General features: G+C 44.0%; 1 protein-coding gene across 3 annotated transcripts in view; it reads right to left on the bottom strand.

Moving 5' to 3' along the window:
• Positions 1-5,054: 5,054 nt before the first annotated feature.
• The window catches only part of FAM78B (family with sequence similarity 78 member B), a 104,347-nt gene continuing 93,565 nt past the window's right edge, over positions 5,055-15,836 (bottom strand). Inside the window, exons 2-3 of one of the 3 annotated variants that reach the window (XR_006551544.2) lie at positions 14,195-15,124; positions 5,055-5,187 (exon numbers count right to left, since the gene is read on the bottom strand). Coding sequence is in view for 1 of the 3 variants with exons in the window: in XM_006057292.4 (XP_006057354.1) it covers positions 14,602-15,124 (523 nt within the window). In the remaining 2 variants the exon portion in view is untranslated. The other 2 variants (XR_006551545.2, XM_006057292.4) reach the window with 2 other exon arrangements.

The raw sequence follows: 15,836 nt of genomic DNA, 5'->3' as shown, positions 1-15,836 counted from the left end.
CTATTCTTTTTCCCCCTCCCATAGTACTTCTTTCCATCTAACTACTGTACAATGTCCTTATTTATTGTATCTATTGTCTGTCTTTCCTCCCACTAGAATGGAAGTACCAAGAGGGACATATTTTCATCTGTTTGGTTCACTGAGGAATGTTCAGCATCTAGAACAGAGCATCTGGCACATATTGGTCATTAATAAGTATCTGTTGAAATAAAAACTCTTTTTTCTCTGGGGATCAATCCAGTGATCTCCTTCACTTATGCAAGAGCAGGCTTTCAGGGAGGGGGCATGGAAGAAACACATCAGCTTGCAAAGAGAACCTGGGCATTTACAAGGACTGAGAGCCAACTCCTCCTCTACAGGCTAGAAGCTGGGATCTCCAAGGGGCCCCCACCCTGGCTCAGAGCAGGATGAGTTATGAGACTGCTGACCCAGGGAGGACAGGGCTCAGCTCCTTGACTTGGGCATAAAGCAGAGGCATAGAGATTTGTGACTAGGGTGACTTTGGCATAAGGTAGGACTGATTCTGGAAGGTCACCTAGAGCAGTGAGAGTGGCCCTGCTAAGCTCCATCCCTAGGAACTATGCTCTCAGCATCAAGCCTCCCTGGCTTTGAACTGTGTCTGTGAGCATCTGTGCTTTATCTAAATTTATTTGGTGCATCCGTTAGCAAGATGTGTCCTAAGGTACTTACTTCTTTGCTTTATGCCATTTTGATTAATGAAAGGTTTCATTGGATGCTCTGCTTTCAGATAGTGGGAAAGACTCTTATATATACGTACATTCATACTTGGTGCATTCAGCCTTTGCCAGTGCATTGTTTATTTCTTAAAATGAATGATATAGAAAAAAAGTGCAAATTGCCCTTTCTCAGAGACTGTACCTCAGAATATGCTTGCTAGTGGAGAAGATGCAGAAATTCTTTCCTAAAATGTGTCCACAAAGCTGCTTCCCATGGAATTGAGGATGTGTGGCTTGGCTGACTTGTTAAGGTTGCAGGGGGTGGGGGTGGGGGTGGTGGTGTCTTTGATTAAAAATATATGTGCTTAAAAACGTATTCCCCTCTCCTCATGACATGTATGATAGAGAAACATTTTTCCAGTGGTTTCCAGGCTATTTACCACTATTTTTATATCTGGGCTTACTTTCTTGCTCTCCCTCTTTTGAGTGGTGGTGGTGGTAGTATGTGTGTATGTGTGTGTGAGAGAGAGAGAGAGAGAGAGAGAGAGAGAGAGAGAGAGAGAGAGAGAGAGAGAATATGAACTAGTGACTCTTAGCCCTCTTAAAACTGCTGATCCCGCAGAATGGTCACAACTCATATTTAAAATAGCCACGACAGATTTAAAGAAAAGTTGCAGTAGAGAGAAGAGCTGTTACTTGGATGACTCCAAGCTCTTACTAGCCAGACACTGACTTCCAAAGCAGAAAAGCAGGTTCAGGGTTAGGTAGTAGGGAGAGGTGGGGTGGGGCTGGGATTCTGATGGGCTGGGTCATCAATTCCTCTTATCTCCATTGGGTTTCAGAATCCAAGAGGTCCATCCCCATTACACCTCCCACTCTTGCCTAGCTGCCATCTGATCATCTGAAAATGCAACTCTGATGGAAAGAAGGCAATACCTCCAGAAGGTTTAACTGCCTTCAGGAGCCCAGACTCTTCCAAATATCTTGGTGTAGTCAGAACTTGAGTAGCAAGTGTTAAGCTAGAGGAAAATCATTTAGCAAAACCAAAGCAGAAACTGGCCAAAGAGTGCTCCAGGGAAGTGAAAGTGGAGAGAGGATGGAAGAGCAAGGTTGCCCTCTGTGTTTCTAGACTGTTCTCCTTCCCCTAATTTCACAGCACTGAGTCACAGACTAGGATAGAATATCATCAGGGAGAAGGATGAGGTCTCCTTTCTGTTCCCTACTCAATGTCATCCAGCTTCTTTCTCAACTGAGACTTGCCTTCTGGACCAATGATGATCGCAGCAGTCTGCCTTAGTCTGCCAGATCTCCTCGCTGAGCAGGGCTCCTGCATCTGCCTCTGTATGTCCCAGGGTTGCTTATTCCTGGAGCCTTCCCTGGGCTTTTTGGAAAACCCAGCACTGCATCTTTAAGGACCAAATTAAAGAGAAAAGATACGTTGTTGTTGAATACATACTGTATTTAACATTTTTTAATCCCAGAGAAGTGAAATGCAACATCTGTTTGAGTTTGTGTAACGTCCAAAGACTGACAATTCAGAATTTCCTAATTAAAGTCATTTTTAAGGCACTCTGCAGAGCCAGCTTTCATTCTCTTCCTTCATTGGGTTTTTCTCCAAACTGTAGCAGAATACCTGGGTTCTCTTTCTTCAAAGTGATACACACATGCTCATGCTTTGAACCTGCTCTTTGTCCTGATGACACAGAAAACAGCACAATTCCAATTGGGAAACAGGAAAGGAAGGAAATACATGTGGCGAGGTGGGTCAGAAGAACACAGGGAAGATGTACAATTCGATGAACTGACACAGTGGGAACAGAAAAGAGAAGGAGCAGAAGGGAAATGGGACAGGGTGGGGTGGGCCAGATGGCTGGTGGCCAGTGAAAAATAGGCTACATTTCCCAGTGAGGTTTCAATTAGTTTAGCTGGTTCCTTTTTTTAAGGTGGGGCCGATATAAGGGAGGTGTCTCAAAATTATGGAAAGTGTGTACACAGTAAATGTGCCTGCTTGTGCTCATGCACTGAAGAGGGTTTGATTTTAGACATAGGTATAATTTAGGGGCTCTAAAAGGCCCCCTTCTGATAAAAAATAATATCCCTTACTGGCCCACCACTGTGCCTGAAATTCCCACCGTGAGAGCCACGCTTTCAGATTAAGGCAAAATCTATAGCCCCTATTAAAACATAAGTGTCACCAGAGAGGGTAACACTCAACTCTTTAGCACCCACTGACTGAACTGTGTGTCTCCTATCCAGAGTAGGAACCTGAGAGATGGGATGGAGGGGTGGGCACATTCTGACTGTTGGGGGAAGAAGGCTTGATGACGTGGGATGCGGGAGGGGGACAGGTTGGGCAGCTGAGAGTGTGTGACATCATATTAATAGTTGCTCCAAGAAGTTTCTCAGGGGCAAGAGAGTAAACCTTGGAGGGATGGGGTAGCAAAAAAACCTCCTCCCACATCACAGGTTTCCTTAGTGTGTGTGTGTGTGTGTGGTATATCTAACAGTTTGTAAATATTACAACATTCTGGGTATATGCCCAATATATTGGGTTGGTCAAAAAAGCTCATTCAGGTTTTTCTGTAACATATCATGGAAAAGCCCAAATGAGCTTTTTGGCCAACCCAACAGAATTCACTTGGGCCTTTGAAGAACAGAGCACATCTCTGTGCATCCCTATGGTGTGTATACAGTCTGTGTACATGTGTGCACACACACCTTTCCTCATACTCTGCAGTAAGAGATCTTGTAAGCCATCTGGGATTTGGATGGGTCCAGTTCTTGGGGAAAGGACTGGCTTGGGGCAACATGGCTCCTTTCTTCATTATCAGCAGATTTTCGTTCAGTTCAGGGTGGCTCTGCAGAAATGGCCAAGGCTTGGGTTATAAACACTGGGCATGGGCCTTTCCATCTGGACTGGGGTTTGGAGACATTCATGTGGACTTGGGGAGCCTGGGGGAGGGGCAAGTGGAGAGAGAATCTGGCAAAGGGTAGGTCTGAGATCAGTCCCCAGGCCGTGTGCATGAACCACTCTTGGGTACAGCAAGAAGGATCTGCCAGCTCTCCAGGGGTTTGCTCTGGTTGACTGACCTAATGGGGAAGAGTCAGAAATGGGGACGGTTCAGAGCTGGAGGAGTGGGATGAGAACTTGTCAATCCTCAATGGCCTTTTCCTATTCTTCGCACAGAAGAAAACTTCGGAAATCACAGATGAAGAATGTGGGCGGGGGGAGGGGCAAAGGTGGGAAGATACTAGAAGAGCTTCTCAATCCTAGTCTCACATTAGGATCATCTGTGTGACTTTCTAAAAACACCTGTCCCAGGCCCCACCCCCAAAGATTCTGCTGGAATGAGTTGGGGCAGGGATCAGACATGGGTTTTCTGTAAGCTCCTCGGTGTCTCAAATGTACATGTGGTGTTAGTTGAGAAGACAGCACCAGAGCAATTGAGAAGTCTAGTTCTGAGAGGGCCAGGCTGGAGCTGACTGGTCAGGTCCTACCATCACATGAAGAAGGAGAAGAGATGGGTTGATATGAAGGGGGACAGTGGGGGACGGTTCTGAGAGCTTCTATTTGGACAGTCAAGCCTCTACTAGTTTGTTTGGCTTTACAGCCTCACTAGGTCTCTAACCCACTTATGGTTTAAAATCTGTCTGAGGTGGAGGTGTCTGGGCACAGGGAGAGAAATTCCCCCCCTGTTTCCTGTCACTTCAAAGAGGAATAATTCACTGTGCTGTATAGGGCCAAGAAGACAAATTCTGGGGCAAGATGGGAGTAGATTTTTCTGTTATATAATAAACACATGTTTCATAAATAAGTAAACAAACCAGTAAGCAAGGAAATAAGCAAAAAAAACGCACACAGTTCTTGCTCTGTTAGAGTGGTTCTCTCCTCACCCCATTGATCCTGGTGACATACACTTTGCTCTTGGTCACCTGAAGGTAACCAGCCCAGTCGTGTGGAGGAAGTAGGACTGCTTTGGCCCTGGCTCTGCAAGGATCAGAGAAATCTAGACAGAGTATTAACATTGGCCACCCATGTGGAGGAGGGAGAAAGAGAGGAGATATATATATTCCCTCTGTTTTTTGCCCAAAAGTATAGGGAGGGAAGTTAGGGCTTGGGAACCAATGCTGGAACATTTTAGGTATCTGAAGTCCTTCATCCCAGCTTCACTTAGAGGTGTGGGAATGGACTTGAGATCTGGATAGACCCAATCTTTCCACACAAAAAGATACAGCAGGCACAACTCCCACTTCAACACAGCTCCCCAGGAGCCAACCAGCCAGCCTATGGAGAGTGCTGCATGGCATGTGCTGGGGTGGGAGGGGGGACAGGTCATGGGATGAGGGAATGGGAGGATGGCGAGGAGACAGATAGGATGGCACCCATTTTAATGGGAAGTCAGTTATCCAGGGCTTCAGCTTCTGGAGCCAGCAGCCATTGCTCACTTCCTCCTCTTTAGTCTCTGCCATGTGGTTCTGCTCCTGGGCGTGCCTTGTTCTACTAGGTGACCTGTATGTGGACATGGAGACATGTAAATAAAATGGGCATTAAGACAGTGGCCAAAGAATGTTTTTCCTTAAAAGCAGATGTTTATAACCTGGGCTTCGTAAATAGATTGCAAGGAGACAATGACCCTGAGATTTTTATGCAAAATTATGAGTACTTATTTACATATGCATTGCTCTGTCAAGACAGTCTATAGTATTTATGTGGTTTTTAAGCAAAAACAATATTAGATTCTAGATCATCTATAAATGTAACCCATTAGCAAGGCACAAAAGGGTCTACAGAAATGGGTGGGAATTCCAGACCCTCCATGGCTTTGGTTCTCAGCATCCAAAGGCACAAGGTAATTTGTAAGAATAGCTGATTCACCAGAACTCTATCTATGGCCCTCCCAGTATACCTGTGCATGGGCATATATTCGAGCTTTGCTCAAACATTTTGAATGTGAATCTGTATTACTCAACTTAAAGTTGTTGATCAATTTTCCTTTTTTTTAAAAGACTATTTTTGGGGAGTACTTGCATATATGGTAAGTTGTGGTCCTAAAGAAGAAGGGAACCAAATTTTTAAAATAAAAAGGGTATTTTTGAATGCATGAAAGGAGTTTCTTTGAGATAAATCCAAGCATTGGACATCCTCCTCTTGCTTTCCTGACCATTTGTTTATGCTTTGTATCATTGGATTGTTGATAGGCAGGGTTGGTTATAGCAATGTACTACTATAATGGCACAATGAGTTTTTGTGATTCCAAATGAACACTGTTGCATTCAGATTTTAGGCATGGTGTCAGTTTCAGAAAGAAAAACAAAATCTCAAATTCTTATAGAGATGGTGAAATAAACGTGTTCCAACTGTTTGAAGTTTGCAGACAACCCCATTATATATACAAATAGGGACTTAAGAGCTTAGAAGCCATTCTGGAAACTGTCCCTCCCTTCATCTTGTGCTCTGGAATAACTGCCATGCTCTATCGTCAATGAATGCCAGTTCCCCTTCCTGCAGTGAGAGACTGATTGTGCTGGGCTCTGCCAGCCTTTGATGTCACGCATGCCACAGAGTGACACATATGGTGTGTGATGGGGAAGAGTGGGGTACTGAGTGGATACAGGTGTGCAGAGGCTTGGAGACAACCTCGGAATCTGTCTACTGCTCATGGACCACAGTGGAGAGATACTTGTGTGCAAAAGTCACATCATCGTGATGACCACTTTATATGACTATTATATTTATTATCATATTCCTGTTATATTAGTTATACAATAAGGATGCCTTTAGATTAGCATAATTTTTGCACAAAAATTTTTTTCAACTACATAGTTGAGTTTCATCTACCAATTTTCCCCAAGGCAAGGCACAAGAAGCTTAGAGTTCTCTGTCAATGTGCTCCCACAAACCTAAAAACTTTAAAGGAGTGACTGTGGCACTGAGGACAGGTTTTCTTCCCATTTTATAGATGGAAAAGTGCAGGTGATCTGTATGAGAAGTCTTGCCTAATAAAGTCAATTCAATATCAGGCCAATATCAGGTTTCTGCATCCAGAAGACCTCCTGAGCACTTGAAATAGGCTTGGGAAATGACTCTTTCTCTACTGAAGAGGAAAAGACAAGATTGTTCTGGCTGCAGAAAGTTTGGAATCCAACTGAGTTTAGAGTTGGTTATTCTCTCATATGGAGAAGGCAATGGCACCCCACTCCAGTACTCTTGCCTGGAAAATCCCAAAGGCAGAGGAGCCTGGTGGGCTGCCGTCTCTGGGGTCACACAGAGTTGGACACGATTAAAGTGACTTAGCAGCATTCTCTCATAAGAAATGGCCCATTTCCTTTACGATAAACACGCCCAAAGATAGCATTTCTCTTTGCTATTGTGAATGGCTTTTCGGAGGTGGTATTTTCTTGTTATTTCTTCCGGTGAGATAGTGAGTCTTTAGTCCCTGATGTGTGTGTGTGTGTGTGTGTGTGTGTGTGTGTGTGCACACGCGCATGCGCATGTATGTACACTGTGTGTATGCATAAGCACTGTGCATGGAGAGGTAGGTGGGATAGTGCCTTGGTCCCTGTTCATTGGATATGCACACACAGAGTCCTTTCTTTCCTAATTAATTAGTAATAATAGCTTTCTATAGTTTCTGGTATGTGAGGGAATGAAGTGGGAAATAATCTAATTGGCTGTCTTGCTTTCTAAGCCCAGTTTAATGAAATAGTTCTCAGCCTGAAGTGCATGTATTATCTTTCCTGTTATTTTTCCAATTAATATTTCACTGGATCATGTCTGTGTGGAATAGTCTAATTGGTTTGAAGAGGGGGGTGAGGGGATGAGAGCAGATGGAGAGATGATCAGCTGCTCCTCTCATCACCAGAGCCATGTATGCACTGATGCAGCTGTAGGTTTTCCCCAATGCCTTTCCTTGGAAGAGCTCAAAGAGCTTGACAGAGTGCTGCCTTGTCTCCTTACCCATCCTTACTGATCTCTTGGGCCAGACAGACAAAGGGACCTCTTGCCAAGGTCCCTGGGTTTTCTGAGATGTGTGACTCCAAAGGGAAAATGAGTAGCTCCTGAAGTTTCCTGTGAATATTGTCTATCTGCAGACTCTGTTTAGCCTACAAGAGTGAACACCTCTTATAAATATTTGTTTTAAGAGTGAGTCTCCAGAAGGAACTCACAGTACCTTCCCATATCTGCTCTTCCTGTGAAGAGAACAATGCATAGAAGAAGGCATGAAACAGGGCTGGGCCTGGGGTGAGCAATCCGGGTGCCCAGGGCAGACACTGAAGGGGCCTCCCTCTCAGCAGATGCAGAATGAGTGTTTGCAAACAGGAGTGAGTGCCTTCTTAGATTTTCCAGGGCAGGCACCTTGGTTGGTTTATGTCTGGCTGGAAGTAAAGCATTCCATCCTCTCTCTTGTATCCTCCTTGCTCCCAGTGATGTGGGGTCTCAGCCAGTCTGAGCCCAGCCCCCATGCTTAGCCATCTCTCTATTCAGATGCTTCATGTGCACTATCAGAGCCCCTCACAATCCCCAGGGAGGTCTGCATGCAGCTAGGCTGCGTCTTGGCCTTCTCCCTTCTCCTATAAGTTGAACGTCTATTTTCCCTTCTCTTGGGCATTTCTGACCCAGTATTCAGCTGTTTTAAGGGTCAGGCCACATTTTCTGGGTTAGTGAAGGACAGATAGGAGTGGGAGGCAGAGAAGAGCCTCCTTTGCATGGCCATGTGACCTGCTGCCCAAAGGCCTGACTTCATGTTTGTTTTGTTGAGAAAAGATAGTAGGTTCTTTTTGGGATCACTATCCAGCTGAGCAAAATTGCCTTTCATCCCAGAAATTCTGTGGTGCGGCCAACCTGGGAGTGAGGCACAGATTGGGATGTGGGAGCAGGGGACCTTGGGAAGCAGCCCTGAAGCAAGCTCTGTGGCTGGTCCAGGGTGGGGCATGTGGAATAGGGCCTTAACAGGCAGGGCAGGCAGAGAGAGGGGCCATAGCCAATTATATTTCCAGCGTGGTGAGACAGCTTGGGGGGTGGGGGGCAGTGTAGGAAGAAGTATTTCCTCCTTTTATGTGCACCCATGTGACCAAATCTGTAACATTACAAACTTGGAGTCCCAGCCAAGATCTGGTGCATCTTGTAGAGATGGGAAATGTGTAGAGACAGACAGGCCAGTGGAGACCCACATAAAGATATGTATACATATAATAATAAGAATAATTTTCCCCTCTGTATTTTTTGCCTGAGCCCATGATAGGAAAAATGTAGCTGTCCTTGGCTGGCTTCTGTAGGAGGTTTAAATAGGCAAATCATTTTGGGATTTCAAGTCTGGCCCAGATTTGATCAGCCTCTTTTCCTTTCTGAAAGATCTCTTGGAGTTCCAGCTATAAATTCTTCCTAGAGCTGCTTTCTACAGGGCTATGTAGAGATCTGCTTTCTTTCCTTGCCTGCCAGGGTCCAGGCCTCACCAACAAGATATCTGGGGGCAGGGTGAACTCGAGATCCCCACCATTCCCAACAAAGCCAGGCCTCCCCTGGCAGGGACAGTGGGCTTCCCTGAGATGGTCTTGGGCTTCCAATCTGATGGGGCTTGAGAGCCTGCAACTCTTCCTGGACCCCATGATTCTACTGACACGACAAGACCTTACATCAGGCAGCACTTCAGACATTTTGGAGTGTTTCCAGACATCACATCACTGTGTCTTCCTGACTACAATGTTGGCTGGGCTGTGTTAGCGGCTCAGTTAGCAAAGGAGGAAACAGGCTGAGATGAATGACATGATTTGTTGATGGTCTAGTTCATCAGCTGGGTTTAGAAGATTCAGGTCATTCAGAGGCCCTGGGCTCTGGCCTCTGACCTCAGAGCACCCAAGTAGGCCTCCTTTCCAACATGGAAGAAGAGAGAAGTCACTGAAAACACAGAGCCTAAGACTGCTGAACCCAGATTCCTCAGGAGAGTTTACACTGCCTGGTCAAAGTGCACCCAGAGATCAATTAGGGCGGCTGTGCACAGACTTCCCCTGCAAGTGAGTCACCCCTCCTGAGGAATAGCAGTGGAGAAAATGCTCCATGAGAGTGGAGGAAAGGGGAGGAGCCAGAAGACTGAAATTCAAATCTTAAGAGCACCATTGGTAGTAGTGTGACCTTGGACAGGCCACTTGACCTTCAAGTCTCTCATCTGTAAAATGGGGATATAAATTAGACCTTACAAGATTGTTGAGAATCAAATCAAAAAGTATTTGTGTCTGTGCTATGCAAACTGCAACAAACTAATCAAATGGGAATTATTGTTGTTAATAAGAATATAAGGATTAGACCAATACTAAGAATTTCTAACTTGAATAGAGATGTTTTACACTCTATGTAAAGGGAAGAAAGCACCCTTTGTAAGCTGTAAAGTGCTGTAGACCTCAAAGGAATTGTTAGGAGGACTGAGGTTAATTAGTAACGGGATCCATCATGGAAGGGAGCATGGCTAACCAAGGTAAGCAGCAGGACTCCATCTCTCCAGAGGCATTCTTATGAGTGTTTAAAAATGGCCAAACAACCTTCGCTGTCCTCTAGTCACTGAGCTGGCAACTCTTCTGAAGGCCTTCCATAGGCAGATGTCCTAACTAAGAAACTGGAACCAGACGTACTCAAGATCTCAAAAGAAACTAATGGCAATAAGACTCTGGGGTAAAAATATCTCTGGGCACTGAGCTAGCTCACTCCGCTCCCTTTCTATGTAAGGATCATTTAGGCTTAATTATAGAGTTCAGGCATTCATTGGGGTTTTGATTAATTTTCTTTTCAGCTTGAAGCATGTGTGAGTGTAGCAGGTCTGTGTGTGTGTGTGTGTGTGTTTACATCTTTTTTTGCAACTCAGTTGGGAGCTGGCTCTGGCAATGTTTAATTGTGCCCTCAGTTCTAACAAGAATAGTCAATGTGCCAACTGGAGCTTGGAAAGCCATTGTTTCCAGTGCCTCCGCCCCATGGGCTGGTCCTGCTGCATTGAGAGGTGGCGGGTGGCAGGGCCTTGCTCAGCTGCGACCTCAGCTGTGGGATGCTTGCTTTCCTCCCCCTTTTGTGCTCTTGGTGTTTCAGGGATTCTGAGACCAGGAGAGTAGATTTCCTACTCCACTGATTACCAATAGTGTGCTAAAAGCTGGTGAGTGACAGCCAGCTCACCCACACTGCAGCCCCTGGCAGGAATTTTTTCTGGGCAAATCTCCTTGTGGATTGCATAGTTTTCTGCATAAGAAAACAGTGTTACTTCTCTTAGTTTAATATGCCCACTTAGTTGATGGGTAGGGACTACATGACTGTGTAGGTGAAAGTGACCTGTTTTCCCCTTCCTTCTCTTCTGTGCTCTCCAGGCAGGGAACAACCCAGGAGGCGCCACAGTATAGCGTCATGGTGAGAGATGTGGAGCCAAGTGGCTCAGTTTGAATCCCAACTCCCCACATTTTCTATTTGTGTGCCTATCCACTTAACCTTGGTGGATCTCAACTTACTGTTACACTCCTAAGACTGTCTGGGGATGAAAAAATGCATGTGGAAGTCTTTTGTAAACTACTTCATAAATCATAGTTATTTTATTTTACTGCTCAGAATGACTGCTGAGAACATGATTTTGACCTGTGAGATATTCCTAGCTTCAGAAAAGAGGGAACTGTAAAAAGGCCCATGGAAAGGAAGACAGAGAAAGAACTAGCTTCCAACCTTCTTGGGTGCTGTGGACCAAAGCAACAAGCTGGGAATGTAAGACACTGCAAAGACCCAGACTAAGAGTTCAAAACAGCTGGTATAGATAAAAGAGAATCAGGAACATTCATTTCTTGGACATAACTGTTCTTTAAAGGATGGATTTGATTGTCTCTAGTGCTAAGAGGGTGAATGGCTCAAGGACTGTGACAATGGTTTGCCTGGAGCCAAGAGGAGAGCTACGGGTCTCAGGTAAGTGTGACCACGCTGTGATACGACATACAGGAACCCAGGTCTTCTCTTGGCTCTGCTGCTGATTATGACCCAGAGAATGATGTGACCCTGAATAGATGAGACCTCAATTTCCTTGAGATTATGGAATAAAAAAATCTCAAAGGAATCTATGAGGAATTTATGACTTAATAAAATGCTCTTTTCCACACAGGAATTAAGAACTCTTGTGCCACTAAGAGACTGTTGTGGTATGTATGTGTATTTAGAATCCAAATATAGTACTAAGACTACCCAACTAAAACCTAATCGAGGCACCGCACGACCCCCTTTAAACTGACGGCATCTGGTGTCAGACACAGGGACTGTCAGGGAAAGAAAGGCCTGATGGGAGGATGGAGGTGACCCAAACAGAGATTTCAAGGTGAATTCACTCTTGTTGGAGAGACTTTCCTTTGCCAAATCCAACTAAGCTGGAAGGTAATGACCTATGGATGACAGAAAAGACACTATTTCCTTGTAAAGCAACTCTAACTTCAAAATAATAGGCCACAGAGCAATAGAACATTCTGCCAGGCTGACTTCAGAACTGAGACACCCAACTAAGAGTTCACAGCACTATCACTGACAATAATCATAATGTATATTTGCACAGTACCTTTAACTTTTATAAGTACCTTCCTATCTATTTCTCTCATTTTTGTTATTACCTAATTTTCCAGAAAACTTGCCCAGGGTAATTTTTTTTAAAACTCTAGAAAATGTGAGTTTTCAGTGGGAAAAACGTCTAACTAAGTATGTAGCATTTATAAATACAGATATGCCCTGGAAAAAGTTATGCTATGTGTAAACATAATTGTGTAAGTCATATCATATTCTCATGGGCAGAAATCTTGCGTAGCATTTTGTAATGTAAAAAAACCTTTCCTCTTTAACCTTCTGTTTGTTACAATTTTAGATTTTTAAATATCAGGTTTTCTTAAAGTAGGGCCATAAAGATTAGATTTCAGGATCAGTATCAACACTCCAGAATTCCATAAGGGTAACATCTAATTCAATCACAGGGAGAGATTCCTATTTCTGATGTCAACATGGAATATTAAGCAGCTTTGTATTTAAACCATGGAGCTCTCTGAGACTACCTCTCCCATAAAATAAGGAGAGATAGGAAAGGACAGGGAAATCCAAATGTAACAGTTGAACTGTTTCTAAATGGAATGTCTCCAGGTCTTCTGTGAGTCACTGATGTGTCATTAATGTGGTGTTATAAATAGCTCAGCTTGCCATCAATAACTAATCTATAAGAGAGGAATTGGTGGTTAGGGTGTGAGGTTAAAATTTGGAGTGGATCTGTTAAACTTCTCATGTAAATAAGCACCTACTCCTGTGACCTGAAGTAACCTGAAGTAAATGAGACTAAACTCCATTTTTAATAAAAGTACTAAACAAACCTTCCTGCTTTTTATTCTCCATCTTCAAACTCAGATAAAAGATAGATCAATGGAGCCAACCATGGGATTATAATAATTGCACGAACCTTAACTTTCTCAACTCTGAAATCAGGCTGGCAATATCCACTCATAAAATCCACAATGGTATTGTGGGAGTTTTAGAATTATTTTGCATGGGGGGTTTTGGACGAGGATCTATCTAGCTATCAAAATTAGCATTATCAAGAATAAAAGGAAAAGTTCTTTTGTAACGATTTAAAAGTTCTTTTTTGTGGTGATCCTTATGGCAAAGATTGGATACTTTTAAAAACTTATATTGTCCTGACTCGAGGAAATATGGCCTCTCATCCTTATTGGTTGGATCTCACCAATACAGGTTTGTTTGCTGTGAGTAGCTCAGATTTTCATTAAGAGTCTGAAGGTAAGCATTATGAAGCACTTTCTCACAAATGCTCAAGTAGTTAAAGTTGAGCTTCTGTGAAACTGAGCTAAAATAAACATACACAGATACACAGCATATGTACTGTGTGTGCATAAAAGCTATAAGCACACAGGCAGATACAGCTAGCAGGTTTGCTAGCAATCATGCTGGCATGTGTGTTTGCATGTGTGAATGTGTAACAGCAAAATACTATTCTTACTTGTTGAAATGGTCTTGAAACTCTGCATGGGTTCGTGCCTTATAAACAATTATCTTTTTGTAAATTTAGGGCTGGTAATGGGAAGAGAAGCAGCAGCTGCAAACAAAATCACAATTTGGGTTTCAGTAAAAACATGGTGAAGGCCCCAAATATCACAGCAATTGCAGAATTCAGAAACTATCTATCCAAATACTGTGACTGAGGATACTTTGAATAAACAGTTTCTGGAAAGATGTGGGTAGATGGAAATGCTGTCATCATCATCAACTAGAACCACCGTCAGCACCCTGGACAGTTCCTAGGAGGCTCTCCCTCGGTACGGAACCAACATATTTTGTTTTCTTAGCATTTCTTTCGTTTCAGTGAGTGTGTTGATGATCTGATGATTAACTAATACATGCACAGGTATTACTTTGCAGTAACAAAGGTATCCCCTCCTCTTTCCATTGCCCATTCACTTTCATTCCGCCCCATTCCCCAGCACCCTCCAGTTAGACAATGGGACATATGTCTTACAAACACCTGATGGGGATGTTTTCACTCTCACTTCTAATTGGTTGGGAAGCAGCATTTGCCACAGGCACTGTTTAATTTTGTTTCCATCCCCTGCCTCTCACAGGAAAGAAATGGTCAATAGTTCAGATAAAAGAATCATCCTGGTCAGCTCCAAAATATGGCTACTTGCATGGTAATCACATCAAGTCGTTCAGAGCAGCGATTTTCTTTATTCCTAAAAGGAAGGGATTTTTCCTAAGGATTATGGTTCTACCACCCAAGGAGCAGCTCTACTCTTCACAAGTGGCTGCAAAGGCTGGCAAACCACGAGGTCTGCTTTGGCTCAGAAACTCAGTTTGGCTCCTGCCACCCCTGGCAACCTCACTGCGTGTCTCAGTGGCATATGCTCCACACACAGTCAGGCCAGTCTGCTTCTACTTAGGAGGGATCACAACTAGAGGTGGTCCCCGCTTGGGCCTCCACATGAGGACCTGGGCATCGTTGGCATTGGGCTTCACTAGTGCGTTGGGAGGTATGGGTTCCATCCGGCTCAGGATCCGGGGCTGTTCCTGCTGAGTCCTGCCCACCAGCCGGGCCCGTTGCCCCAAAAGTTGAAGAGGGTCCACCTCAATGTCCACCCTCATCCTCCACTTGATGGTCTGCAGAATGATCTTCTCTTTTGTGGTCGTGTTCATGGCCACCAGCCAGGTAGTGAAACTTTGGTCCCTCTTGATCCGTGTGAGCAGTGGCACATTGCTGTCACTCACTGGCACTGCCCATGTCACACTGGGGTAGAAATTGTCATTCATGCTGACGGAGAACCTGGAGATCTTGTTGGTGGGGCCAACCAGAGTCACAGTTTCTGTGGTGTTCCCGTACCAAGGGTAGCTCACCCCATCTGAGTCACTGATGGCTTTTACTCTCCCTTCCCTCAAGTCAGGCAGTTCCCAGCTTGACCTGGCAAAGCAGAAGAGATGCACAAGAAAAGAAGAGGCTGAATGAATTTTTTAAAAGCTGGAGAGGTGCCCACCACTTACTAACAGTCAACTTGGGCAAAATGGGAAGTTTAGAGGGGGAATTCAAGTAAAAAATTTCTATGCTGTGCTGCTTCAGGATTAAATGAGAACAAATCAAAACAAAACAAAAATAAAATGCAACACCAGTACAAATTAAATTAAGCCATAAGTAGTTCAACAGAGAGTAAAAATTTCAAAGAAGCATTTGTGAGATCCACAAAGGCATCAACTCGCTGCAATAGTATAATTGTAATGAACTATCTAGAGGTATTCAACTGAATAAAAATACTTTCTCAGGAAGTGTGAGCTTATGTAAGGTTTGTTTGTTAAGAAAAGATGGTGGTTGAAATCTGACATACTTGTAAGGAAATTGCAGGTGGAAAGGAGGGCAAAGAGAGTTAAGGTTAAAGGTTATACTGATTTCATATGAAATCACAGTAGTAGAATTTCTACTCAACAAAGAAAAATGTTTAAATTCTAGTCATTGGCCAATCCAGTATTTAGAAAACCTGCACACAGAAACTTGTAACAGGAGATAAGGGTCACCTTTGGGAAACCACCTCAATGTGCAAGTTGTGCCACAGACTGGCATACGTAGTCTCCTGTGCTGTTCGCCCATCACCTTTAAATCTAGCCTGGAAGTTTAATTGCTT

The sequence above is a fragment of the Bubalus bubalis genome, chromosome 6, assembly GCF_019923935.1.
Source record: "Bubalus bubalis isolate 160015118507 breed Murrah chromosome 6, NDDB_SH_1, whole genome shotgun sequence".
Classification (NCBI taxonomy): domain Eukaryota; kingdom Metazoa; phylum Chordata; class Mammalia; order Artiodactyla; family Bovidae; genus Bubalus; species Bubalus bubalis.
Note: the sequence above shows the minus strand (reverse complement) of the source record. Positions and strands in the feature narration are given on the sequence as shown.